The sequence below is a fragment of the Condylura cristata genome, unplaced genomic scaffold, assembly GCF_000260355.1.
Source record: "Condylura cristata isolate star-nosed mole 26May11 unplaced genomic scaffold, ConCri1.0 scaffold00008, whole genome shotgun sequence".
In the NCBI taxonomy this organism is placed as follows: Eukaryota; Metazoa; Chordata; class Mammalia; order Eulipotyphla; family Talpidae; genus Condylura; species Condylura cristata.
In genome coordinates, this window is record NW_004567109.1 from 1,371,337 (window position 1) to 1,398,565 (window position 27,229).

Genomic DNA, 27,229 nt, shown 5'->3' on the forward strand with positions numbered 1-27,229 from the left:
CCTGACGCGCGAGCGCCAACCACGGGGGCTCCCGGCGTTCGTGACTGGCGCGGCCCAAGAAGCCCCGACAGAGGGCCCGGGAGCGGTGCCGTCCTCGTTCCCTCCGTGACTGCCACCCGGCATGTGTGGCGTCCCAGCAGCGGGACTGAGCCGATGCGGGCGGGCCCCTGGGTCGCGTGTGCGGACGTCTCCCGGCAGGCACTGTTGTCCCGGCGCCTGGAATGGCTTAAAGGAACCCCGCTGTGGAGCTGCACCCCAAACTGTGCCTCCCCCTTTGCCTTCATGACAAACGATTTCTTTTGAAAGATTACTTTTTTTTTTTGAGATTATTTTTTTAAGCAAACATTTTGCATTTTATGGTGCTTACAGTGTCCAGCTGTTGGCAGGGGAGAACGAAGCGTAGTGTACCCCAACCTAAGCTCAGTTTTTCTTAAGCGTCCCTCCCTGTCAGAAATCAGCGGGCACAGCGGCGTGGGGCCACCGCGGGGCCGAAGGGCCGAGACGGCGTCCGTCCACCTGCCCTGCCCCGCGCAGAGCACGTCTCGTGCTGGCCAGCGCCCCGGGAGACCGGTGTGTGGCCATCAGCCCCTGGCAGCCGCCCGTCAGCACCTGGCCCCTCGGCGGCCCTCGAGGGCGCTGTCGTCTCGTTGGCTAAAGGCTGTGTCTGCCGCAGGCGTGGCGGCCCGGCCACTTGGGCTTCTTGCGGGGAGACCCCTCCTGGCTCACTGGCCGCGGCGTCCGCGCGCCCGAGTGTCGGCCTGTGCGCGTGGGCCTCCCAGCCGTGCTGCTGCAGGACGGTCCACAGCTCGAGCGGGGAGGGCCTCGACACCGCCTCCGGCCTGTTCCAGATTTAAAAACCAAGAACAGTGGGGCAGCCGTTTCCTCGGGTGCTGCGGGGCTGTTAGCAGCAGAACGGTGGGTGACGGGCTGCTGCCAGGCCTCGGGCCGGCCCCAGGCTGCGGCTGCCGGCTTAGGTTTTGTTTTTCTTCCTGTCCAGCTGCTTCGTGGGGGAGCTGTGTGGCCAGACGACGGGGCTGCTCGCGCCGGGGCTGCGCTGTCCTTGACCGCCGCGCATGTCGTGGCCACGGCGCTGCCCCCCGCGGCCTTTGCTGCTTGTAAAGGGCCGGGTTATTGCTGGACCCCAAGTGCCTTCATGACCTACTGGCCGGAGCCCGGTGACGCCTCCTCTCCCCACAGGGTCACCTCAGCTGGGGTCAGGGCCCTTTTTTTGGTGAGCAGTAGGCGTTTTCCAAGGTGGAGCCTCATGAAGTTTATGGTCAGCTGTAGGCGGTGGACGCTGCTGTCCCCAGAGCCCGGGCGACCCTGCCCGGCGGGTGGGGCGGGGCGCACTCCCTGTCCGCGTCCCGTCTTCAGCCGCGTCTCCTGAGCGGCAACTTGTGAGGCCCCGTGTCCCCTGGTCAGGCTGCCGTGGAGTGGGCCTCGGGGCCACCGCTGACCTGTGCTCTCCCGTCCCAGTGTGCTGCGGCCCCCGGGACGCTGGGGGGCTGCTTCGAGAGCCGCGTGGTGGTGGTCTGCGAGAAGATGATGAGCCGCGCCTGCTGGGCCAAGTCCAAGCACTTGATCCACTCCAAGACCTTCCGCGGGATGACCCTCCTGCACCTGGCCGCGGCCCAGGGCTACGCCACCCTCATCCAGACCCTCATCAAGTGGCGGTAAGGCTGCTGCAGCCCCGGCGGGCTCCGGCCCCAGCACGCGGAGTCCCCGCAAGGTCTCCCTGCCAGGGGCCAAGGCTGGCTGCTAGGAGCACCGGCCCGCGGGCAGAGGGCTTTCTCCGGGGACGTGGCCCACCGTGGCCCTCCCCGGCCTGCGGGCACAGAGCTTTCTCCGGACCGTGGCCCTCCCTGGCCCTCTGGAGAGGGCTTTCTCTGGGGACGTGGCCCTCCCCGGCCTGCAGGCAGAGGGCTTTCTCCGGGGACGTGGCCCACCGTGGCCCTCCCCGGCCTGCGGGCACAGAGCTTTCTCCGGACCGTGGCCCTCCCTGGCCCTCTGGAGAGGGCTTTCTCTGGGGATGTGGCCCTGGGTCCGGTGAAATTCTGTCCAAAATTGCCAAGCAAGACGCAGGTGGGTGCTGGGTTTGGTTGGTCTCTTGGCAGAGCCTCCCCCACCCCCTTCTGGGGCTTCGTGTCAGAGGTGTTAGATTCCCAGGTTGGCTTCACCTTTGGGGAGTTCCTCCCAGCTGGGGTTTCCTTCAGGGCGGGCTAACCACACGCGGTGGTTTGTCCTTCAGCACGAAGCACGCGGATAGCATCGACCTGGAGCTGGAGGTCGACCCCTTGAACGTGGACCACTTCTCCTGCACTCCTCTGGTAAGGGCGCCCCGCCCCCTGCCTCTGGCCCGGCGTGGCGGCTCCTGCCCCGACCCGAGAGGCTGTGCGGGCCGTAGTGGCCGAGATGGCCGCGGGGTGCCTCGGCGGCGGCGGCCGTGATGGTCAGGCGTGGCCGCCACCGTGTTGTTCGCCTAGATGTGGGCCTGTGCCCTCGGCCACCTGGAGGCCGCCGTCGTGCTGTACAAGTGGGACCGCCGGGCCATCTCCATCCCTGACTCGCTGGGACGGCTGCCCCTGGGCATCGCCAGGTCGCGGGGCCACGTGAAGCTAGCGGAGTGCCTGGAGCACCTGCAGCGGGACGAGCAGGCGCAGCTGGGCCAGAGCCCCCGGGCGCACTGTCCCCCCGGCGAGGAGCCCGACCCAGACAGCTGGATGGCCCAGTGGCACAGCGAAGCCACCCACTCTCCGGAAATTCCCAAAGGCGTCACCGTCATCGCAAGCACCAACCCAGGTAGCCCTGCACCCCGCCCCAGACCGACGGCCTGACGCCGCGGCCCCCAGCCCACCCCGCTGCCCCAGGAGAGTCCTAGCGTAGCCTCACTTTTAAGGGCTTTATTTATCCGGCTTCTTTCTGTTTCTGGTTTTCCTAATGGCTGTAAGATGCCAGTGCCCCCGCCCCCGCCATGTGCAGGAAGCAGCCAACACCATGTCCTCGCCAGAAAGAGGTGCGCGTTGTGGAGGAGGCGGCGGACGTGAATGCGGTGTTGCTGCTGGGGATACTGACAAGTGAGGGGCGCGCCCCGAGTTCCCGCTTGGCCCCTTGTGTCGCTCAGGCGTAGAGAAAGTGTTGATCTTTAGGTTTCCTGACTTTACCGCCTATCCTGACTGTCCTTTCTACTGTACTTTTCAGAGCTGAGAAGACCTCGGTCTGAACCCTCTAATTACTACAGCAGTGAGAGCCACAAAGATTATCCAGCTCCCAAAAAGCATAAATTGAACCCTGAGCACTTCCAGGCGAGGCAGGAGAAGCTGCTGCCCACTGCACTGAGTCTGGAACGGCCCAATCTCAGGAAGCAGGGCCCTAGTTCTAAGCAGTGTGTCCCCGAGGCAATCAGCCCCAGTGAAGGAGTGAGGGACTACAGCCGGGACCTCTCCCCTCCCACTCCCGAGCCTGCAGGACTCCGAGCCTCTGGATCTCAGCCTGTAGTAAAGTGGAGTTCCAAAGATCTTTACATTGGTGTGTCTACAGTGCAGGTGGCTGGAAGCCCGAAGGGGACCAGTGTAGGAAAGGAGGCAGCACCTCCCCAGGTGCGTCCCCGGGAGCCAATGAGTGTGCTGATGATGGCTAACAGAGAGGTGGTGGACACAGAGATGGGGCCCTGCCGGGGCAGTGCCGAGAGCGAGGAGTGCTCGCAGCCCCTGGACGACATCCAGGTAAGGCCCGGGCAGGGCCGCTGCGGCGGTGCCCGGGGTCCTGGAGCTTTGCGGTCAGCGGCCCCAGGTGTCACGGTGGCCTTGCCAGTGCAGGGTCAGGAGGCCCGTGGCGCATGCGCATGAGGCCGAGGGACGTCTCTGCGTGTGCCACCAGGACTCTCAGTGCCTGGGGCGCTGTGAACTGAGCCCCGCCACCTGCTGCCGGCCCTCAGAGAGCCTTCCCGCACAGGGCTGCCTCTGCGCACCCTCTCTTGACCTGCTGGCCCTGCCCGGGCAGGGAGGAGGGGTCCCCTGTGTTGGGTGGCCGTTAGCGCCGAAGGAGTGGGAGGCCTAGGCAGGGGGGCCGCGGTCAGCTCAGGTCATCTTGCCAGAGGAGGAGCTCGCCCCAGAGCTGACTGCCCTTAGTGACAGTGCAGGAGAAGCCAGACTCCCCTGGGCCGTTAAACTGGTGGATTAGGCGACTGTAGCCCAAGGCTACTGCATAAGCGAGTATTACAAGAGGTGGGGCCAGAGGGGCAGCCAGGGGCCTCCATTTGACTTGCTCCCTCTGAGTCCATGGGTGGACCCCGAAGGTGAAAGGACAACTCCCACAGCAGCGGCTGGCTGGGCTTCCCCCAGCGTGAGAGCAGGAGGGGCGCTCACCGCGCCCAGGCACAGGCTTGTGCTCACTGCCTACCGGCTGGGCTGCCTTTCTTTGCTCCCCAGGGGGCCCTACCCGCTCCCCGCTGTTAGATCCAGGGCAAGAAGTACCAGCCTTTCCCCACCCCTTGTGCTGGGGGCCCTGTGCTGACCTTCCACACCAGACACCAGGGAGATCAAGTGAATTTTTTTTTTAACAATGGTTTATTTTTACATATTTTTGTGCATTTTTCCATCTCAGTTGTACTCCCCATGAGCTTCCCATCACCAGATCATCCTGTGCCATCACCATAGTCCCGTGCATTTCCCTCCCCCCCCCCCCCCCCGGTTTTTGATCCCATTCCCCTACTCCACCCCATAAAATGTCTCTGATCTATGGCTGTTCATCATTATTGTTATTTTCTCACCTGGTCCGTTATACTCCTGCTATGAGTGAAACCATCTGGTATTTTTCCTTTTCTTTCTGGCTTATTCCAGCTCCATCCATGTTGCTGCAAAAGGCATGTGGTTACTTTTTTTGGTTGCTCAGTAATATTCCATCGTGTATATGTACCACATCTTTTTAATCCAGTCACCCATCAAGTGAAATTTTAATCAAGGAGTCGGCACGTTTTACTCTGATGGGCCAAGTCAGGGCCAGACTTGTCACGGCTACTCGCCGCGCTCCAGCTCAGACGCGCTCTGACGGGCGGTCGCCTGCCGAGCTGCGATGCAGGCAGGGGGTGCTTGGGGGGCGGTCCCTGGTGGACCAAGCGGGAGCTCCCCTACGTCCTCGAGAACAGCACTTATAAACAGGGGCGCTGGATAATGAGCCGGCAGGCTGCGGCGATCGGCGTGGGGGAGGGAAACCGGCGGGGCACAGGGAGCAGAGCTGCGTTCTCCAGGCTCTGCAGTGATGGAGCCTTCCTTCCGCCTCACTGGCCATGGGAGTTGAGCCTGGGCCCAAGACTAGAGGGACTCAGGGCCTAATCCTGCCATCTTGCTGAAGTTGAACTGCTCAGGTTCAGAGAGCTGTTGGCTAGCGCGGCAGGGTGGCAGCTGCCTTTCCTGAAACAGTTGAGGCAAACGGAAGTGAAAGATCTCCCACTGTTTTCACTGAGCATCAAGAGAATGCAGCTTTACCAACTTAAGAAGACACATCTGCAAAAAGCAACAGCCTAAAGAAATGTGTCAGCCAAATGGGAAGGTAGCAATTAAAAATAATGGGGTGACTCCAGACACGCCAAGCCCACGTCCGGACAGCGAGGACAGAGCAGGACAGCTGCCCGCCGGTGTGGTTGGTGTACGGCCGCAGGGCCGGCGAGGGCCTCTTAGACAGGAGAGGACTTAAGGTTCTGAGTTGTTTTCACAAACGAGGGAAGTAAGGAAAAGAAGATCAAAGTGCAATCAAGTCGCTCTCTGACAGCCACAGATTCTGTTCAACTTGTCATGCTGGGAGGTAAATACAGGCTAGGATAAGCTTGTCAGAAATGTTGGGTTGTAGGGAGTGTAAAAGCAGCCTGTAGAATGTCTTAGTTGTTGGTAGAGGAACAGCGAAAATGTAACTCTTCAGGAAAACGCCGGAGAATAGTATCAGATGCCACCGAAATAACAAACAGGTCTCCTAGTGCAGGAATATTTTCTGCAGTGTGTCAAAATGTGACTCATTCACACTTGGTAATTCTGTTAAAGATTTTCAGACTGGGTAAAAAGAAAGTAAAATATGCTGTGTGTGGCTTGTAAAAGACACTGCTGAAACGAAATGACACAGAGAACGTCAGCGAGATGTGGTGGGTGAAGGTAGAAGAAACGTGAATATAGAAAGAAGAGAGAGAGCGTAAGTGTCGCAGTGTCTGGCTGAACAGCAAGACAAAGAGCAGATGAGGCGCGGGCTGCGTGGTCTGCAGACAGCAGGGAGTGCGTGAGCATGCGTGCAGCGCCAGCGGCTTCTGCACTGGGGGCGCTGTGCGCCTGCCTGGGGTCTTCTCCCCCCACTGAGTTAGAACCGCTAGAGCCTCTGTGTCAAAGCTGTAGCCAGCCACCCGCCCCGTAGGCCTCGGCGTGGGTCAGGCCGGCGGCTCGGGGTCACCAGCTCATCTGGACAGGAACAGCACAGGGGATCCCCAGCCCGCGGGGAGGAAGCTTCAGTAACGAGTATGCGGGCTGTGTCTCCACGCCAGCAGACCCCGGAAACCTGACTGCGGAACTGAGGCTGCTAGAGGGGGAGCAGCCCAGCAGCCCAAGGAGGACCTGGTGGCGGGTGTTCCCGGAACCGCACCCAGGCCAGAAGCCCATCGCCTCCATTCCAAACAAAACGGAACTTAACCTGCTGAACTCCAATTTCCACATTTAAGAGACTTGCAGGGGAATTTTTTAGAACCAAGGCCACTTTGCTGACTCCGATAAAGCAAACCTCGTTCCAGGCGACTTGCAGACCCCGACTGCGCCTGCCGGGCTGTGTGTGGGCAGGTGCGGGCCTCAGCCACCTACTTGCCGTGGTTTCATTGGAAACGTGATTCTTTCTCCTCATGTGACCAGAAGCCCGGACACTCGGTGTTGGTGATACCCCAGTGGGGGCTCAGTCTTCTTCTGGGGTTCTCTGCACTCTGTGCCTGTTGCCTGGCGGCACAAGATGGCAGCTCAAGCTCGCCTGTTGCCAGGTGGGGTGGAGAGGGCTGGGTGATGTGACCAGCACCTCTCTTCTGGAAGGCAAAAGCTTCACCCCAGTGCTCCCCGAGATGTCTGGGTGTCTCATTTGTCCAAGATGCCTGGGAAGGAGGGGAACCAAGAACAAAATTAACATCCCCAGCTGTGTCCACCCTGAGCTGACCGCTGGGGTGGGCACTTTGCTGCACTCTGCAAATCTGGGGTCTCTTGGGGAGGCCCATGGGGTGGAAGCAGCAGTGTCACCACACTAGCGTGACAGCCTCCTGCATTGCCACCCGTCGCTCTCTCCAGCAGCCAGTTCTCACGGGAGCAGGGTGGGCACAGACTGGGAGTTCCCCAGGGCTCGATGGCAGGTCGGTGCCAGACTGCCTCAGAGCGACCAGCGCCCTGGGCAGCTGTGGGACCTGCGGCGGCTCCGCTTCTGTGGGGCCGGGCTGAAGCCCCGCCTTCTGTCCACGGGGTGTTGGGGTAGCCCTGGGCACCCCGCTGAGCTGCATGTCGCTGCGCCCTGGGTTCCAGGTGAACATGATGACCCTGGCCGAGCACATCATCGAAGCCACGCCCGACCGGATCAAGCAGGAGAACTTCGTGCCCATGGAGCCTGCGGCCCTGGAGCGGACGGACACGGCCACCGTCAGCAGCACCATGAGCTGGCTGGCCAGTTACCTCGCGGACGTCGACCATCTGCCCAGCGCCGCCCAGATCAGGTCCGCCTGGGCCCCCTCCGCCCATGCTGATTTCCCGACGTCCCTGGGGGCCAGGAGGCTGGGTGGATTTGAGGACGGCCGGGTGCTTAAGACCCTGTCAGGGAGGAAGGAGACACTCAAGCCAGCGCAGTTCCTCTCCCAGGTCCCCTGTCCTCCTGGCCTGTGATGCAGCTCCCCATTTCAGAGGCTGTGAGCCCACAAACTGGGTGCCTCCTCCCAGAGCGGGGCAGTTGCCCGAGGCCACGCTGGTGGGAGGCCACGCTGGTGGGAGTCCTGGCAGGGTGTCCAGCACAGTGCTGAGCGCGCAGTCCCAAGCGGCCATCACCGCCGTAGTCTGGGGTGGCCGCCCACTGTGGTGGGGGCACAGGCGGTGCTCACTGGGACCCCACATGCCGCCCGTCAGGGTGCCGGGCCGGGCGGTGGGTGGGGCACAGCAGTCACCAGGCGGGGGCCGCCTCTTGTTTCAGGAGCACATATAACGAGCCTCTCACCCCGACTTCCAACACCAGCCTGAGCCCCGTTGGCTCTCCCGTCAGTGAAATCGCTTTCGAGAAGCCCAGCCTGCCCTCGGCGGCGGACTGGTCAGAGTTCCTGAGCGCGTCCACCAGCGAGAAGGTGGAGAACGACTTTGCGCAGCTGACCCTGTCCGACCACGAGCAGAGGGAGCTCTACGAGGCCGCCAGGCTCGTCCAGACGGCGTTCCGGAAATACAGGGTGAGGGCGCCCCCGTCCCGGGGCCCCACGCGGAAAGTCAGAACGGTTCAGCCAAAAACAGGGTTTGGGCTTTTGGTTTTTTTTACGTTGAGTTTATAGAAAGTTTACTGAAGGTGTTTATGTCCCATGAAGTTTAGACGCTTTAGTGAAACGTTTGGCCGGCAGCGGGGTGCTTGTCGCTGGCCCGGCCTGCGAGGTCAGGACTGACAAGGGGTGGCTGCTTACGCGGCTCGCGTGCACGGGAGCCCACACCCACGGAGCTGCGACAGAGGTCGGGGTTTCCACCTGGAGCCCCGGGACTGAGTCTAGGCAGCCCAGAGCCCCCGAAATGTGGTAAAGCCGTCGCTTTATGTGCCCTTGTGGCCTCGCACCGGGTCGCAGAGGCATCTTGCTCTCACAGGCCTTCACGGGCCGGGAGTCGTCAGGCCTGGCGCAGAGAGCCGTAGCTCGGGGAAGGGGGTGGGCGCTGGCTGAGAGGGGCGGGCAGTTCTGCCCCACCCTGATCTTTGGAAAGCGAAGGTTGTTAGGCCTCCTGGTAGCCAGAAACCAGGGTTCTATTCAGAGGAGGCAAAGTAGCTGGAGGTTTATTCTGAAACGTTTGTTTTTCCTGACTTGTATTTAAAGGAGTTACGCGGTATTTGGGCTGAGCTGGGGTCTCTGTTCTGAGCTGGGCACTTTAACATGGGTGATTGTACTTGAGCGTAGGGAGGTTGATGCTGCCTGTACAGAGTCATTAATTATTGACTCCCCCCTCCCCATTACCCTGAAGGGCCGGCCCTTGCGGGAACAGCAGGAAGTGGCTGCCGCGGTCATCCAGCGTTGTTACAGGAAATACAAACAGGTAAACACAGCCTGGGGATGCGGGAGGAAAGGCGCCTGGCCTGCTCGCCTCTCTGGCCAGCGTCAGGGCCCGAGCCTGGTTCCTGGCTCAGTCAAATCGCTGATTCAAACCCAGAGGACAATGTCCTGGCACTGGGAAGGACAAAGCCAAAATGCCACCTGCAGAAACTTAAGCCACAGATCATTTTTGTTAAACTTTGGGCCTTGGCGTGCGGCCTCTGCCTGAGATGTGGGTCTGTGCGGGCGAGGATCCGAGTGCGATGACCCTGCTGCGGCCACCTCTGGGGAGGCTGGACCCTCGGCGGGCCGGAGCAGCGCCGTCATCTCTGCGCTTGAATGACATACGTGACATCATCCTCCGCCCTCTTTTCTTTGTAGCTTCTCCCCCATTTTTAAAAGGGAGAACTGTAAAAAAAACTTTGGACATCTCCGGAAGCCCAGATCACCCTACAGAATCCACTCATTCTGGGCGCAGGAGGCGTGGCTGCTGTGCTGTCTCCTGCTGGACCTCCTCAGGGCGGACGCGCTCCCTCCGAGGGCGAGGGGCTGTGTCCAGGCCTCTCCTGGCTGGGCCCTTCCAGCCACAGCCTCAGTGCTCCTTAACAATGGTGTAAAACCGTGGAGACCCCATTTCGCAGACGAAGGTGCGGAGGTTCAGAGGAGTCGTAGCGTGAGACCTTTCTGACTGTCAGGGACTAGAAAATGGTAAAGCATGCCCGGTTGGGTCTGGACCGGGTCAGGTGCTCCGGTTCTGTCCTGTCAGCAGACTCCAGAATCTGGCATTCGGTTGTGCTCTAGTTTCCATGAGAGGCCTGACGGAGGCTGAGGGGTGTGATGGTCACACGGGGTTCTGGGATTGGCTAAGGGTAAGGGCTGGGGCTTGGGCCTCTGGGGTGGGCGGTCATTGGCTTAGACTCTTCCAGGATGGCGCCCTGTTCATGGGGAGTAGGGGTCGGCAGCCCGCCGAGTTCACGATCCCAGAACATGCAGGTCTATTGTGTAAACGCTGACACCACATGCCTGTAGCTCTGCAGCGGGAACACCGGCCTCTGCGGGGTGCCGGCCTCCCCAGCATGGCCGGCTCCCAGAGCCAGAGTCCCACGTCTGTGGTAGCGACAGGTATTCATTCTAGAAACCAGCCTGGTTTCCCAAGAAACCCGCTCCCGAGGGAGTGTCACCCACAGCCAGGAAGGCGGAAGGCACATTGTTTTGAAAAGCTGATTGTCTTAAAAAGCTGAGGTGAAATACAAGGCGAGCCTTCTGCAGGACGGAGGCGGGGCCAGCGTGGCCTGGCTCTTCCTAGTTTTTTTTTTTTTTTTTTTTTTTTTTGGGAGTTTGACTGGTTCTGGTTTTCAGTTCATGGTCTTCAGCAATCTAACGTTAACCTTGTATTTTCTGTTTTTCCCCCAAGCTGACATGGATAGCCTTGAAGGTAATGACCCACCCAAGCCCTCTCACAAGCCATTCCACAGAATCACTAACGCCACACCCATCACCAGCCACAGGGGCCAGTAGCCGGCCTGGCCACCCGGCGGGCCTGCCCCGGCCCCTGGCACGCGCATCTGTCCTCTGGGCACGTGGTTTTCAGCTGGAGTCGGGTTTGCCAGTAACGGTCACGTTTTCTTGGCCGGTGTCCATCTGAGGACTCATCCCAGCCAGTCGCGCTAGGCCTCGGCTAGCCGCCCTCCCCCGCGCCTGCGGGCCCCGGACGTTCGGGCATAGGCCGGGGCGACGGGCGCCTTAGAGACCCTGAGGGCAGGGCGCCCTTGTCCTGAAGGTCTGGACCGAGGAAACGTCCAGTGGGGCAGACAGGACCCAGGCGGGTCCCGCAGAGGGGCCCTGTGTCGGGAAGGGCCGAGAAGGCCGTTTCCGTCCCTCATCCCACCTCATCCACACAGACATCCGCCTTCTCCTCAGCCAAGCTTCTTGGCGGCCGTCTGGACACGGCTGCAGAGAGCTCTGTAGTTTCGGGCCGCCAGGCTGGAAGGGAAAGAGCACTCGGCTAGTTGTGCAGAAGGCCGACGGACGGGGCGGGCCTGGGACCTGTCCCAGGCCTCCTGGGTGCCCTGGCGCAACCCCCACCCCAGCCATGTTGGTCTTGTGAGTCTTCATCTTTTGCAGGTTAAATGGCTTAAAGGTGTCAGCGTTTCATGATAAGCCTTGTATTTGGGACCTTGTAACTCAGCACTTTGTCTCGGAAGGCGGCTGGGCCCCGGGTGCTGGCAGCGGCGCGGCGTGCCAGTGTGTGGGGCCGGGCGCCCGCAGGGCCGCGCCCACGCTGCAGGCTCAGACAGGGCCTGTGGCCTACACATGTGAATTCACGCGCTCTCGTGTGTTTTCAAGATCCTAAACATCTAAATGTACAGCCATCAATATTTTCCAAGAGGGGCCAGGGCTCTGTGTCCGGGAGGGCACGTTGGAGGAACATGCTGTCCACAGGGACCCTTGGCTGTCACGCTTTGCCTTTGGGGAAGGGCGGTTTCTCTGTGCCCAGGGACCGGCTCAGCCCGAGGGCGGTTTCCCTGTGCCCAGGGGCCGGCTCAGCCCGAGGGCGGTTTCCCTGTGCCCAGGGACCGGCTCAGTCCGAGGGCGGTTTCCCTGTGCCCAGGGGCCGGCTCAGCCCGAGGGCGGTTTCCCTGTGCCCAGCCTGTACCCAGGGGCCGGCTCAGCCCGAGGGCGGTTTCCCTGTGCCTCCAGGGGCCCTGGCTGGCCTTCCCCTTCCGCGAGCTCACAGCACCCTGCGCGGCGCAGCTGTTACTGGAGTGCCCGTTCTTCTCTCCTCTGCAGTATGCACTTTATAAAAAGATGACACAGGCCGCCATCCTTATCCAGAGCAAATTCCGAAGTTACTACGAACAAAAGAAGTTCCAGCAGAGCCGGCGGGCCGCAGTGCTGATCCAGAAGTACTACCGGAGCTACAAGAAACTCGGCAAAAGACGGCAGGCTCGCCGGACAGCTGTGATTGTCCAGCAGAAGCTCAGGTGGGGGCTCTGTGCGGGGAGAGCTCTGTGGGCCCCAGGTCTGTGCTAGGGCTGCGCCGCCCCGCCGGCCCCCTGCCGGCCGTCAGGCGCCGTGCTGGGCCTCACTGTCCCCGAGCTGGCTCCACCTCAGCCCACTCGCCACCTTCCTGCTCCTGTTTGATGGATGACATCACCAAAGTCGGTTTGTTCCTGTGGGGTCGTTCCTTCCCCCCAGCCCGCAGCTTTTCCTCCCAGCACCACTGCCGCGCCTCCAGCCCGCCCCCGCCCTACCCCGGCGCGGACACCTTGCTCGTTAATGAGCGTCCACTACTTAGAATTAGCTCGCCTGCTTTCATGTGTCCGATTTGACGCCTTGCTTGCTCCTCTCCCCGAGAGCGCCCATGGGGTGTCCCTGACACCCCGACTCGCTCTCTGCACACAGCCTCAGTCAGTGTTGCGTGAGTGGTAGCGTTTCCCCTTCTTTGTGGCTGAATACTACTCCACAGGGTGGCCACTCTGCCCAGTCCTCTGTCCGTGGACACTTAGTTCCGTAGTAAATGACTGCACTGAACATGGCCGCCATGCGTCCGCTTGCATCCGAGTGGCCTGGCCCCACCTGTGCTCAGAGAGCCGCCTCTGTCGCAGGCCGCTGGTCAGCCTCCGGGGGGCCCTTGCAGCTCCACTTGGAGAGGCGGCCTTGGGCGCAGCCGGTGCCCTGGAGGAAGTTTAGGGAGCAACAGCCCAGAGTGGCGCTCAGGTGACTCCGCCTCAGAGCTGAGCCTGGCCAGCAGCAGGCCCCTCGCGAGCGGGGCTCCAGCGGCGTCTCCCTCCCGCTCAGGTGAAGCAGCTTGTGCCTGCGCTGCCGGGCTGAGGCGCGAGCGGTGAGCGTGGCCCTGCCGCTGCCCAGTCTGTGACCTGCACTGTTGCTGGCACAGCGCCTGTCCCGTGACAGCAGAATTCTGACTTTGCAGGAGCAGTTTGCTCACCAAGAAGCAGGACCAAGCTGCTCGAAAAATAATGAGGTTTCTACGCCGCTGTCGCCACAGGTAAGTCAGTCTTCACCCACCTCCATCTCACCCACACAGAACACGAGAAAGCGCCCAGTCACCACACCCTCACCGCCACCTGTGGAAAGCAAGGCCCTGCGACCCGCTAGCACCAGCGTCTGGCCACGCTGGACAGCTGAACTCCGTGATGGGGCGCAGCAGCTGGGGGCCGGGCCGACAGCCTTGCAGGGCAGGGAGCATCAGGTGCTCTGCTTAGCAGCGGGTGCTGGCACAGCGTGGCCAGACGGGCTTCTACTCCCCGGCCCTCTGACTGGTGCCCAGGGCCCCGGGGCTCCGTGTCTTCACACTGGGGCCCTCTCCTGGCCCTTTCCTGTGGTCAGTTCCACAGAGGGTGGTGCCCTCTGCTGGCGAGTGCTGGTTTACATGCAGTGGTCAGCAGGGCTGTGGCCAGAGCCGCCGAGAGCCCAGCCCAGGAGCCCAGCCCAGGAACCTGCCCGCCTCTGCTCAGTGGCCTGCTCACGCGGCCTCCTCACGGACCTCAGCTGCAGGAGTGTCTCGTTGTCTCTCAGAAGGGCGCTTTCTCTGTGAGGACGAGGCCTTCGGGGAGGGGCTGGGGACTGCTAGGGTGCTCGGTGGGGATCCAGCACCGTCCCTCTGCCACCGCCCTGGCGCTCCCTGGCCAGGCTGTCTGGGCTCGGCCAGGAGCTGTCAGGCTGATGGAGCAGGCTCAGAGCAGGCTCTCTGCTGTCATGTTTTCTTTCTGATTTAACTGCGCCCAGTGCCCTGGCGTTCAGGCCTAGTTTATACCTTGAGGCTTCACTTTACTTCAGTTCTTCTTGTTCCTAAAACTGTCTGGCTGCTCACTTTGAAGGTATCTTGACATTGAGTCTGAGTAGGGGTTTAACTGGCTGCTTGCACTTCTGCTTCAATTAACCAAGCTCACTGACACGAGGGAAGGACCCACGCAGCGCCGCCGCGGCCCTGCGCTCCTGCGGACAGGCTCAGACGCCCCGTGTCTTCCGGCGGGACAGCGGGCGCTGTCCTGGCCCTGGCCCAGCCAGCCTGGCGGCTCAGCCGCGAGGGCCGGAGCTCGCCCTCCCCCCCAGCCACCCAGTGAGACGCTTGTCAGCACTGAGATAGGAAGTCCTCGGGGGGCGCAGGCAGACAGTGACGGTGACATGGTGACCTCCGTTCTTCAAGCCTCACCCCCAAGTCAGTCTCCCCTCTTGTCCACCACCCCAGACCCAGGACATTTAGCACCAGACGCAGCAGGTGGTTTGCCTCATTTGGGGAGAAGGTCCACGGGGCCCCTTTCAGTAACCTCGCGAGCCCCGCGGCCGCTGCTGCCCCGGCTCGCCCGCCAGCTGGCGAGAAGCAGGGTGAGTGCCCTGGGACAGGCAGGCCTGCGGGCGGCAGCCCCCCCAGGTGGGGCTTTCGGGAAAAGTGCCCCCGCCTTGCTCTCTGCTGGGCCAACTCGACAGACAGGAGGTTCACCAGCTAAATTTTTCTGACTTCTTCCATTTCTTTCCTCAAACTGGAAACAAGTCACAGTAATGCTGCCTTGGCCCTCACGAGCGGCCGCTCCTGAAGTCTGCCGCGTGCCCTGGCCAGAGTCCTGCCCTGCCCACGTGGGCAGGCTGACCTGACCGTGTGAGCTCGCGGACAGGCGGGTGCCCAGACTGCCTTTGGGGGGCTGAAGGAAGGGCCACCCTTGTGTCTCAGAGGGCTCTTTGTAAAGCAGGGAGGCGGCCCAGGCCTCACCGCCCCCCCCATGGGGACAAGTGCAGGCTGCGGCTCGTGTCACTGACGCTCAGCCGGCACAGGCAGACCCCGCGACCTGGGCCCGGCCGGCTGGTCACCCCTCACTTCCTCTCCTGTGCGTCCAGTGGAGAAACCCTGAAGCTCAGCCTGGGGCTTGACCTCCTGCTCCCCCGGGTGCATGCACCACCCCATTTCCATTCTGGGTGATGGAATGTGCTTTGAAGGGTAACTGAGTCCCGTGTCCTAGGGTGGAGGTACTCACGTTACACCCTCTACACCCTGGCAGAGGCCTGGGGACTCCAGAGCCAGCCTCAGGTCCACGGATTTTGCTAAGTCGCAGGACCCCAACATTTTTATGCTAAAATCGGTGAATTCCTCCCTTTCATTTCACATACCCCACCGCTCTCCTTTTCTTTGTCCCCCAAAAGGCACCACTTTAATCTTTTGTTGTCGTAGAAGTAAAGCTATTGATGAGACTGTTGTGACCTCCCGTGCTAATAGCTCTCTGGTGTTGTTTCACTGTCTAAAGCCCCCTGGTGGACCATAGGCGGTACAAAAGGGTGAGTTTAGCTGCCTGCTAGCCAGTTTCTCTTTCTCTTCCATTTTCAATATTTTGCTTTTTGCTTGCTTGCATGGGGCTGCAGCCTAGGTATGCCAGTAAGTTTCACATCCATTGTGAATGAAATAAAATAAAATAAGAACTAACCCTAACTACTAACACGGCTGCCTCCCGAGCGGGGAAGCGGTCTCCAGCCGTGGTGGCGCGGTGCATGAGAGAGCGCGACCCTTCTCCCGCAGGGCATGCTCAGAACCGGGGCCTTCACTGCCACCAAACCACAGGGAGCACGTCTGAGGAGGCTGCGCTGTGGGGAGCGTCTCCCGCGGCCAGCCGGCGATCACGGCCACGGGAGGGGCCCCAGCTCCCGCCCCCTGCAGGCGCTGGGCCCAGAACGCTTGGTCTCGCTTTGTCTTTATCACACTAATCTGTTTCTTGTTCAGAACCACTGTCCCCCTGTGACCCCCGCAGTAGCCCCCTTTTCTCACCCTCCCTTCCCTGGTGCCCTGAGGTAAGTCAGCCCCAGAGACCCCGCCAGGCCTGCCAGACCATTCCCATAGGGGAGAGAGGGGCCGGGCGGCCCCAGGAGAAGAAAGGCTGCGTCAGGGCCTGAACTGGGCGTCCCGTGCCGCGCTGGAGGCTGGACACCCCTTGGGGTTTGTGTTTCCAGACGTGGCCACGGATCGGTGTCCGGCACAGGATGTGTGTCCTGGGCAGCCAGCAGCTGGCAGTGCCCGCTGTGAGGGGCCGCGAGAGGCATCCGTCTCTGCAGACACGAGCGCCCGGCGTCGAGGCTGCGGCCAGACAGCCAATCTTTAAAATCTGAATGGAATTAGCACAGCGAGACTTGAGTTTGGATCCGTAGGTGTTTTCCCTGTCGTCGTAAGGGAAGCTGCATCTGAAATGTGACGGGGCGCCCCTGGGTGGGCAGCCCCCTCAGTGCCCCCGCCCTCACGCCAGCCGCAGTCACTGCGGCGTCCGGAAGCCGCGGAGAGGTGCTGCCCGCCACAGCTCATGGGAGTTCATTCTCTCAAGCCCGGGGTTGACAGGCTCGGCCTTGACGCGCCAGGCCGTGAGTGAAGGCCACTGCCTGGCCGCGAGCCTGGCGCAGCAGGGGCAGCCCCGGGGATGGAGTCAGCGGCTGGAGAGGACAGGGGCGAGTGTTTACACGAAGACCTGTCGCTGTAGCTTCGTTTACAGTACTACAGCTGACTCATTTGTAAACGTAACTAGTTCCCCTAAGAACTGGACGGTCCCCTGCTGAGTCCTGTTTGGTGTCCCGGGTGGCTGCGAGTCTGTGTCTGGAAGGGGAGAAAGGACCAGCCTCTGGCCTCTCTTCGGGCCCTCACCTCTGCGTGGGCAGATGCCGTATCCCTCCGCTCGCAGCCCTGAATGCAGGCGTGGCCGAGCGGCTCCGCTCAGCGCAGCACAGGCCGGTGTCGCACAGAAGCTGCTGACCGCTCCTGGTGACAGGCCTGTTGCTGACCGAGACCTAGCGCACCACCGAGAACCCGGGCACTCACGGGGAAGGAGGGTCCTTAAGACACTGAGCAGCTGCACGCAGCTTCTAAGGCGCCTTTCCAAAGGTGCCTCGGTGCCAGCCGCAGCCGGCCTGTGTCATGGCGCCGCTGCGCCCCGACCTGCGCTCCCGCAGCCCTGCGGGTCCCTGAAGTCCTCGCGCCTGTTGGTCTGCAGGGCAGCTCGTAGTTCAGCCGAGAGGCTGGGCCTCCTCCCGGCCTGGTGGCTCCTGTGTGCCCGCGGAGGAGAGCACGAGCGTGCTCTGTCCGGCCACCCACAGCCGGCCTCTCACAGCGTGGCCGTTTGTGTCAGCGAACGGGCCCCTTAGCTGGTGGCAGCTAGACCGCAGTCAAGACGTGGAAGCATGTACCCCAAACGATGGCATCTGAAAGCTCCGAGTCCAGTTCTCGGGTACGGTGCTAGCCAAAGTACGGGACCCCAGCCCATGCGAACGGGGCAGACGACGCAGACGCAGGTGACGTCAGCACCCGGCCGCGCAGGCCGGCGTCCAGCCAGCCGAGGCGCTACTTCTGCCTCCAGACTGGTGGTTTCCGCTTGCGAAGGCGAGCGTGAGCGCCAGACCCCTCCACCACCCATCTGGGGCCCACGCAGCCTCTCCTTGGGGGGACGTTCCTGTGCCCCACTGGCCCTGACTCCCCAGTGGCGTAGTGTGGCCCTCCAGGTCCTGGACACTGCCAGGACATTTGTCCATAGGTTCTGGACACAAAAGCTGTTTTAGAGAACGCTCTAGGTCTACACAGACAGGCCACTAAGTCGACAGTCTTCGTATTTTTCTTAGTTAACTGAGGTGTGAACTACTTCCCGCGAGTGACGGGAGGGATGTAAGGTCGAGGAAACCTAGAGGGAGCGTGTTGGGCACGCCGCTTCCAGGAGACGCCCAGTGTTTCCAGCAGGACACTCCTTGGTCTCACAGCAGAGATCCATGGAAGGAAACGGGGGAGCCACCAGGGCACCCCACAGCTGCAGCCCCAGAGGGGTGAGGCCACGTGGGAAGCCAGTTTCTCCAGCTGTAAGCGGCTCCCACTTCTAAGATGCTCACTCTCTGCAGATGGCAGAAAATGTCCTCACCGGTCTCGGAAAAGCCACACCCGGGCAAATCCCTCTGTCCCTGCCTGTGCACCGCCTCCCCGGCGGGGCTCGAGACGGTGACACCCTGCAGGCAGCTGGCCAGGCAGAGGGGATTCGCGCCCCTGTAAGTTGCCAGCCTCGTCCCCCAGGGTCAGTGACTGTCTCACTGGAAGAAGAGACACATGCTGGTCACAGAAGCTTAGCAAAAGCCCTGTGTCGTCGACCGCAGGGCTCCAGATGCCAGGTGCGGCCAGCGCCTCGTGGGCGGTGCCGGGCAGGGCGGGCAGCGAGGTGGCTGAAGGTCCCGCCGGCTCCTTGCATTGTCATGGGCCCTCTGACGGCTCTCGAGCGTAGCTGGTTCCCCGGGAGAAGCGTCGGCTGTGCCACACCCTCCGGGTTGAGTTTGGCAGCGCGGGGCAGCTGCCAAGTGGCCGGTGCATTCGGCGAGGCGCGGACGTGGGCGTGTCACTGGTGCGGGTTCCGTCTCCAAAGTAATGTTGTCTCACTTGCCTCTTTTAGGAAATGAATATTTTTGGAACACGGTGGTGTGTGTTAAGTGGCAGACAACATGCTCTGTGCCATTCTTATCGGGCCTCTCTGTTTTTTTTGTTTTGCAATCCAAATGAGATTTCTGGAAAATGGCAACATCTCTGTTTCCCTAAGTTGCCCTCGAGCTGTTGCAGCTCTCAGAGCTCCAGGTAACTAAGCGGGACGCCGCCCTTGTCCTCCTGACGCCCAGCATTGCCAGGCTGCCGCCGACTCATGCAGCACCCCTGGCCGACACTACCGAGCTTGCCTCATGCTTTACCCACGGGGCCATTCTTTGCACACGTCTCTGGAGCAGGCCTCCTTCACGGACCCACAGTGGCCGCTGGACGTCCGAAGGAACCGGACCTGGGCTGCTGGCTTCCGTGCTGTTGCTTACCACATCACTTCAGTACATGGCGGTGCCATTTGGGGGGGGGGGGCTACAGTCGCCCAGAGCAGTGATCGTCCTCTGCCTGGAAGGCTCAGGAACCTCCCGGCATTGTCTTTCATTGTGCTGGTTGAAGGGCCGCAGGTCCAAGGTGTGTGGCCCTGGGGTCCAGGTCACAGAGGTTCGGCTTCCTGCCAGCCGTCCGGCCTGCGCCTGAGGGGCCCTGGGTTCTGTCCCCACAGTGTTCGTGGCCTCAAGACTGCTCTGCCTGTCTTCTGCATAAAGCTCTTCAGAAGTCGGCAGGATGGATGGGTCTGTTTTTGCAGGAGCTTCCTCCCGGAGCTTGCTTAGCCCTGACAGGTCTAACAGACAGTCTGCCTCCTTAGCCCAAGCTCAGGGACTCCCCGGGCTTCGTGCAGCTCAAGGCAGCGTGTGGCGGGACGCCTGTGTCTAACGGTGTAGCTGGGGAGGGGGCGTGGCGGCTGCTTTCAAGTCTGATTTCAGTTTCCAGAGTTTGTTCTGCAGGCGCCAAGTCTGATGACTGCACGGCCCGCATAGAGCGTGTGGCGTCCGCGAACTGAGTTCCACCAGTGATAGGGGTTTGGCCTATCCAGTTCCCAACTTTTTCCTTCCCTGATGATTTCAGTCCCTCCCTGTCCCGTGAGCACGGCATAGGAACATGTCAGGCACAGAGGGCTGGCACGCAGCGACCGGTGGCGACCTTGGGAGGTCACCTGTTCCAAGGCTGACAAGCAGGACTAGTTGTCATTCAGAAAGAAGCTCTACTCACTGAGGCACGTTCTGGAAACAGATGAGCAAGAGGAATCACCTGAGATCAAACTGTTCGCCCCGAGTGCAGCTACAGGGATTTTTGATGAACAGGCGCCTTTTAGTGGCTCCCCCTGCGTGGCTCAAGGCAGCCGTTCCTGAAACTCCTCCCCACGCTGCTGTAAGTTAGCTGTCTCTGATGTGCCAGCAGGCATTCCGGTGCCAGAGGCGTGAAACGCTGCCTTGAGCCAATGGCTCCTCTTCTGTTTCTTTGGAAGCAATCGAACACTCAGACACTGTGTTATCCAACGTGATTCATAACAACAGAAAAAAGCCCCTCTCTTACTCTAACGATGCACCCTCAGGGAGCACCAGACTCCACTCAGACGCCGCTTCCGCCTAGACTGTGAGGCCAGGTAGCAGCTGCACCTGAGGGAAGCGAACACCTCTGCCTCCCTGCCTTTGCGGGTACCGCGTGTCCAGGCCTGACTTCCACGCCAGCGTGTACATTTATGTTCAGGCATTTTTCCCCTCAGAAACACGGTAATAAAATCAGCATCAGGTCTTAGACAGGATGGCTTCCCAGAGTTGAGAAAACACGACGGTGGTCATCAGAACCTCTTCATCTCATGCTATGGAAAGTTTCCCAAAATGTGTTTTCTATGAGGTTTTTTTGAAAACCCAGCAATTTTTTAAATGTTTTATCCTGAGATATTAGGGGCAGCAGAGTGGGATGAAGTCAGGCTCTCGGCCCGCACCCCTGCACTGCGCTTCGGGATGGGGCGTCCCGGGCAGGGCTCCCTCGGCCAGGCGCCGCCTTCACGCGTGAGAGCCCACAGCCGGAGCAAGGTGGCCAGCGCCAGGGGTCTGGGTGCTGTTGGCACGTGAGCGCTCTGGCCCCGGCCCCCCTTGTCTCCCTTTCTGAAATTCCTCCTTTAACAACAACTTTCTGTTTAAAAAAAATAAAAAGTTTGCCGGCTAAGTCATTTAAGTCATACACAGCACTGTATCCTGTGGAAACTCCGTCACGAAACAGAAATCTCCCCGTGAGGTCAGCATTAGCACGGTCTGGGGGTGTTCCCGAAAGCAGGGTGCTCCCGCTCTCCCTGCGTGCTCTCAGGGTCACTTCGGGGGTGGATGAGCATCTCCCCATCTTGGTGGCCCGAGAGGTCGCCACTGTTTCACAGCAGGGGTGTTCATGGGGGCTTCAAGACACGAGGAAGCCCTTGGTTGACTTCCCAGTCGGTTTCAAAAGAAACTGAGAACAGATAGGGCCATTTCAACTAGAAGAAAAGCCACACCCGCCAGTCCGAGCTGATTAGATTCTCTGGTCTGAGACGTGCGCAACATTTCCAGCTGACAGTCCTTGTTTCCTCTCGGTGGTGAAGGTCGTGTTCTGGGAGCGTCACTGGTCACTGGGGAGCCGAGAACGGTCCTCTCTGTGTGTGCCACAGATTCTGAGTTCAGGAGTCTCCAAGTCCTAGACGCCCATGGGTGACGGAGCCACTTGCATCTCTGGCCGGGTCCCGCCGGCGCAGAGCGCGCTCAGCCCCGGACGCATGCACATCTGCACAAGTCAGCGCAGAGGCCACGCGTGCGGACGTTGCATGCCCAGGAGTCACGTTGGCATCTGTGCACGCCTTGCATTTTTCCAGCCAAGAGGGCTGATAGTCTAGATATTGCATGTTTAAAAATTGAACACGGACGATAGCATGTTTCAATTTTTAAAAAGCCATTGATTTATCAAGTATGCATGTCCAAAGCCAGGGATCTAAAATGATGCACCGTTCTGTACTGTAGTAGCATCCAAATTAGCCTGAAATTTTTCAGAATCCGCGGCATATTTGTTCGTAAAATTCAGAAGTAAATAAAACCCGGATCCAGCCACGAAGGTGGCCACGGGTGCCGGACGCAGCTGTTGAGAAAGAAGGTGCGGGCGGTTTTGCAGACACGCCGTGTGGCCGAGCTGGGCGCACTTAGTGACTAAACCAAACGCGTCTGCCAGCGTCACCATTCTTCTAGTACTGATGCTAGTGGCATGATAAAGCTTTCTGAAAGAGAGCATCTTCTCTTTGAAGAGGTTGTATCCGCTTTGCAGTACACTCACACGAACCTGCTTGGAGGTGGTAAATATAATTACTTTCTTAACTTGCTCTTATAGCTGATAAGCCTTCCGTCCAGCGGCCAGCCTGTGGCGGGCGGTGGGCAGCGGGCAGCTGGCGTGTTTTCTCAGAGTGTCTTCTTCCCACCCGCGTGTCATCAAGAATCTGTTCAGCAGGAAAATGAGCATGTGTTTAAAAGTGACAGTTGAGCTTACTAGGACAGTGCCAAATGCCAGGGTGTCCGCAGCGTGTGGGGCTGAAGCCTAGGGCCACCGGCCTGGCCGGGCTGCGGGAGACACTACAGGTGCTGAGGAGCTGCCCCGGTGTCCGGTTAAAATCATCCTCCCACCCATTTCTGGGAAACAAGTGCGACTGTGGTTCGCAGGGCTATAAACTCAGCGAGGCTTACCCGGCACGGCCTCGGGCTGGCCTCAGGGTCACCTGGCATCTGATCTTCCTGCCAGCGAGCTCTTGACGTGAACATCCGTGCACTTCACCAGCTCATCCGGGGCCCCATCTCCATCGGCAGCCATGTCACAAAACCCAAGGCAGATTTTCACGTGGAAAATAGAGGCAAGAGGCGATCCCCGATGAGTCACCGGTGGCTGGGAGCGCCCACGGTGCTGCAGCAGGCCTATTTAAGCTCGGAGAGGACCCGCTGACTACTCTAGAGCAGAGCACCATGCTGTGCCCTGTGGAGCCTGAGGCAGCGCGCGCAGCGCTTTGGAGAGAGTGCCACTGGTGGGCGGAGAGTAAGGGACCTGGGGCGAAAGTCACCTCGGTGCTGAGGCAGGTGCTGAGGCAGGCCGCAGGGCTCGGGAGCCGGCCGCCCCCGCCCCGATAGCTAGGGCCAAACGCGTGTGCGGGTGCCCTCGGTGCGGCAGGCTGGTGACAGGGCCTGACCCGGGCGCCCTCCAGGCTGAAGAGAGAGTTACTGAAGTCGCCTTCCCCGAGGGGAGCACACTCCTCTCGCTGGCCCAGCCACAGACGGCGAGCTTGCTGATGGGGCTCGGGGTGGAGCAGGACCTCAGGGAGGGTGAAGGGTCTGGCTCGGCCTGTGCCCGAGGCTGCTCTGGCCGTGGACTCTGGGAAGGGTCTCGGGGTGCCCCTCAGGGACGCCCCTCCTCGCCCGGGTGCCGCTTCACTGTGTAGTTATCACCTGGTGTTCTGTTCTGTTTCTCTTCCAGAGTGAAAGAATTGAAAAGGGCCAAGGGACTTGAAGACACACAGCAGCATCCCTTAGCAATGTGACATTGCTTTCCAAACTGTTTTCATTTCCGTTTTTAGCAGAGACACGCAACACACACGCACGCACACGCACACACACACTCCCTCTGCAGTTTGGGGGCGATCAGCTGCAGGATTTTAACAGGAATGTTTTGGTCATTGCATTTGCACTTTCATGGACAACTTTTCATTTGATCAGCAAGACATCTTGGAACTCAATCTTCTGTTGGATCATGGGCAAACAAGGAACTGAGAGGCCTCCTTCCCTCAGGAGGGAGCCGGCTTCCTCTCACATAGGGCTGTACTCAAACATCGTGTGGAACTGTACAAATATTTATACCAAAAATATTGATAAGAAAAGGTGGGGATGCAACAAGGGAGAGGGCTGTTTCCTGCACCCGTCAGTCATTTCCAAGAAGCTGAATCTTTGGGGTTGATTCTCAGTGGAGGACCCGAGCGCCCAGATCTGGCCGGGTCCGCGTTCTCATTTCCTTCACTGTTTCGATCTTCCTTTGTTTGTGTGTTTGTTTCTGTTCTAATCTCTACAGCACACTTAATGCAACTTTTGAAATCTGCAGGTTTTTGATGTCTTGTGGGGATTTGCAGAGGGGCGGGTGTGTGGTGAACGGGGAATGTGCGGGGAGTCATGAGAACCGCTGAGAGTTGAAATTCATTCTGCCCCCCCCACCCCCGGCCTGCGAGCAGTCACCATCTTGTCCCTCTCACAGTCGGCACTTTCATTTCTTTGCCTTACTTTCACGTGCAATGAGAATTAACTTAGAGAATTGGTAAAGCATGTCGCTTTCTTAAGTAACCTTGGAAGCTGTAATCATTCTAAGGAATCATAAACCTTGCCTGGACATTTGCCACCTAAAAGATCAGAGTGGTGCTGCGTTCTGGCCAGTAAATCCCATATTTTTGGCGATATCTCATCCAAACGGAGCAGTTTCTGTGTATATAGAGAAGGTAGAAATGGAAAGTGAGAAAATATTTGAAAGGGATTATATTAATTGCTAAATATTTTATTCACAAAGGTCACTAACATGGCGAGATAAAATTATTTGTATAGTTTTGTCTGAATGAGCGAGAAAAACGTGGATGTATTGTTTGTACATATTGTATATATTAAAGAGATATGTGCATGAAACCAAGAAAAAAGAAATGAACAAAAGCAAAGCATTAGTGGCTATGGTCTGTAAAATGAAACAAAAAAAAAACTTTATTTCACTATAAGAGTACTTTATTTTAAATGTTCTTTAGAAGAACATTTTGCTAAAGCATGACTACACTGCAAAAAAAAAAAAAAAGAGCTACTGTATTTAGACTTAGGAAAAAAGGCAGAGTAACATTACTTAAAAAAAAGGATATGTTTACATTTAATTTTGGCTACCAGGAGTTTATTTTATTTTATTTCAAATTTTTTTGCCAATGGTGCCAAGTAATGTGAATGCTAATATTGCTTAGGAAAATTAAGTTACTTTTGCTAAACAGATAATCATAAGATGAATCAGTATATAGCTTAACACCATCCACTCACTCCGACAAAGAACACTTAGAACGATCAAAACCTGACAAAAGAAATAGGATGAAAAGTAGAAAAATGTCTCACGTTTTCATATCTCCTGCTGGAAATCAGAAAATGTAAAGAAAAAATACTGCACACAAAAATCCTAAAAATCACAAAGATGCAAACTGGTCTCGTAGGGATGTCGTGATCCGTTACTGTGTACACAGTGTGAGGAGCCAAAGAAGCCGGAAGCTTCCAACAGCGCGCTCTTAAAGCTAAGCGGAGAGGCGAGCGTGCGCTGCCCGTGCCAGTTTAAAACTCCAGGCTACAGTTCAGGATCAGTTGGTGTGAGAAGCTGAGATCACCGGTTTTTCTTGGTTCTGGCTGCCAACTATCAATTCAAACTCAAGACTTCCTGTGACGCCTGCAAATATTCACGAATAAGCTTGTAAACTGGTGTCTCTGGAAGGGAAGTAGATACGAAACGGTTGTGTCAAAGCTGGGGTCAGTGCTCTTGGTGCCTTTTCTATAATCGTACTTGTTTTTTAATTACTTCCTTTCACTGCCAACCTCGAATTACTGTACAGTACACGTCTTACTGCTTGTGATCAGCTTCGACAACAGGGGCAGCCCCACACCCAGAGCCACCTGCACATCTGTAGATGACCTGACTCGATTCTGTTTTAACGTGTGGGTTACGTTGCAGCGGTCGCCCCCAAGCCCCTGTTCTGTTACACAATTCGACCTATAGGAGGACACTGAGTAATTTACAGACAATACGTGGGACTCGGCTCTTTGAGAATACCCTACATTAACACCGAATTGAGGTACGTTTATTCCATTGATTACGGTACAACCAACCAACCTTTTGACAAGAGTAATGACCTCAGTGGGTTTGCTTTAACCCTCACTTTTTTTTTAATGTTCCACATGCTACATTATTAGCTGAGTAAGTTAGAAAATTCGGGAAGATAAAGACTGACACAGAATGAGGAGGGTTCTTATGAAAGGGGTAGGAGGGAGGTGCCGGGCCTTCCTGTGTAACTTACCAGTACAACTGTGAATCCCAGGTGAGGTCAGATGCACTTCCACCGAACGAAGCATCGCTGACGCTTTTTCTTGGTTGCGAATCTTCATTTTGAATATAAGCCGATAGGTAAGCGCAGCTGTCTTGGATAATCTGAATTCCCAAGTGCCAGGAGTAGGATTTCATTGTAAAATTAATAGCTAATCTTATTCTGTCTCCTGAAGATTTAATTGCTATTCTCGTTACCCATTTGAAATCAGCTGTACTGTGTGAACGAAATAAAGACAATAACTTGAACCCCTCTCTGGCTGCACGGTCGCTTATGGCAGTTCCACACAGTAGTTGGCGCCCAATGGGGGGTCCCTGAGACTTGCATGTAAAACTAGTCTAGATGTCTTCTTTTTTGTAAGTTTTATTTTTGTAATTGTGCATGTAAAGCATCATTGAATCAATGGATCTGTTGAAGAACTCAGCTGCTGGAAACCATGCAAAATGTTTTGAATTGCCCTTAAAATATGGAAAATGTTTTCTGAATGCTTTATATTCTTTCTGCTGTAAATTAAAAATGAAGAAAATTTCCCCATACTATGTGTGTGTGTTGCTTCCGCTTCACCTGTCTGACATCCAGGCTGAGGCCTTTCACACCGGATTGACATTTCCCGTGTTCCTCCTCCCTGGATAGTGCCTGACACTGAGCGTTGCAGTTTCAGATGTCCCTAAAAGGGACGATTTCTCCATAAAGCCCGTTCCAGAAACGCTTGCTTTACAAATCTCTTCCCTCGCACATAGGAGTCTTGTGTCTAAAACAGCAGGTATTTGAAAGGTACAGACACCGAAAAGTCTCCCTGTAAAGTTCTTAAAGGGCATTTTGGTTGCTACCTTGGGTCCCTGCTTCACAGTTTCATTCCCACAGTTTCATTTCATTCCCTCCGCCCTCCTCCGGGACAGCTGCCCGATGCCCCGACAGCCCCGGGTGGCCCGCGGCCGGCCGCCTCCGCCGCAGGGCTCCGTGTCCGCTCGGCCTCCCTGGCTGTCCAGTCCTTACTTCCCCGGGGCCCCACCACGCCGCCTGCTCCCGGGCGTCGTCCTCGGCCGGCCGCCTGGGCCGGCCTAGCTGCGCCCCGTCCAGGCGAGCGAGCGCCGGAGCGCCGGCGCGTCCCTCTCGGCTTCCTTTCCAAGAGAGCCGCTTCCCTTTCCGCTTCTCGGCGCCAACTGAGCGGGGTGTTGTCTGCGGGTAGCAGGACGTGCTGGGCGGGCGCCCCGCAGAGCGCCGCCGGCGGCCGCTGGACCCCCGCGCGGACCCGGGCGGGGACGGGCGTGGCCCGAGCAGACGCGCGTGCGTGGGCCACGGGCCGAGTGGGGCGCCGACCCCGCCAAGCTGCCACACCTCCCCAAAGTGGCTTCCTGTCGCACTGTGGACTCGGAAGGCGAGTGTCCCCGCACCCCGAGGGGCGCAGGCTCATCCCCGCTGTGGTCGCGGCAGGAGAGACGGGCCACGGGCCCAGAAAGCGCGCAAGGCGCGA

At 58.7% G+C, this 27,229-nt stretch overlaps 2 protein-coding genes across 2 annotated transcripts in view; both read left to right on the forward strand.

The window, feature by feature from the left end:
* LOC101620301 (calmodulin-binding transcription activator 1-like) overlaps window positions 1-26,289 on the forward strand; it is a 303,066-nt gene extending 276,777 nt beyond the window's left edge. The window contains exons 18-31 of the mRNA XM_012722063.1: window positions 452-570; window positions 674-1,231; window positions 1,423-1,673; window positions 2,249-2,327; window positions 2,484-2,799; window positions 3,199-3,722; window positions 7,527-7,714; window positions 8,182-8,428; window positions 9,198-9,269; window positions 10,680-10,700; window positions 12,056-12,249; window positions 13,200-13,274; window positions 15,526-15,556; window positions 23,133-26,289. Of these exons, the coding sequence (XP_012577517.1) occupies window positions 452-570; window positions 674-1,231; window positions 1,423-1,673; window positions 2,249-2,327; window positions 2,484-2,799; window positions 3,199-3,722; window positions 7,527-7,714; window positions 8,182-8,428; window positions 9,198-9,269; window positions 10,680-10,700; window positions 12,056-12,249; window positions 13,200-13,274; window positions 15,526-15,556; window positions 23,133-23,165 (2,708 nt within the window). The 3' untranslated portion in view covers window positions 23,166-26,289. The remainder of the gene's footprint in view (window positions 1-451; window positions 571-673; window positions 1,232-1,422; window positions 1,674-2,248; window positions 2,328-2,483; window positions 2,800-3,198; window positions 3,723-7,526; window positions 7,715-8,181; window positions 8,429-9,197; window positions 9,270-10,679; window positions 10,701-12,055; window positions 12,250-13,199; window positions 13,275-15,525; window positions 15,557-23,132) is intronic.
* Window positions 26,290-26,661: 372 nt separating this feature from the next.
* Window positions 26,662-27,229, forward strand: part of VAMP3 (vesicle-associated membrane protein 3) — a 9,241-nt gene continuing 8,673 nt past the window's right edge. The window contains exon 1 of the mRNA XM_012722064.1: window positions 26,662-26,797. Within this exon, the coding sequence (XP_012577518.1) occupies window positions 26,662-26,797 (136 nt within the window). The remainder of the gene's footprint in view (window positions 26,798-27,229) is intronic.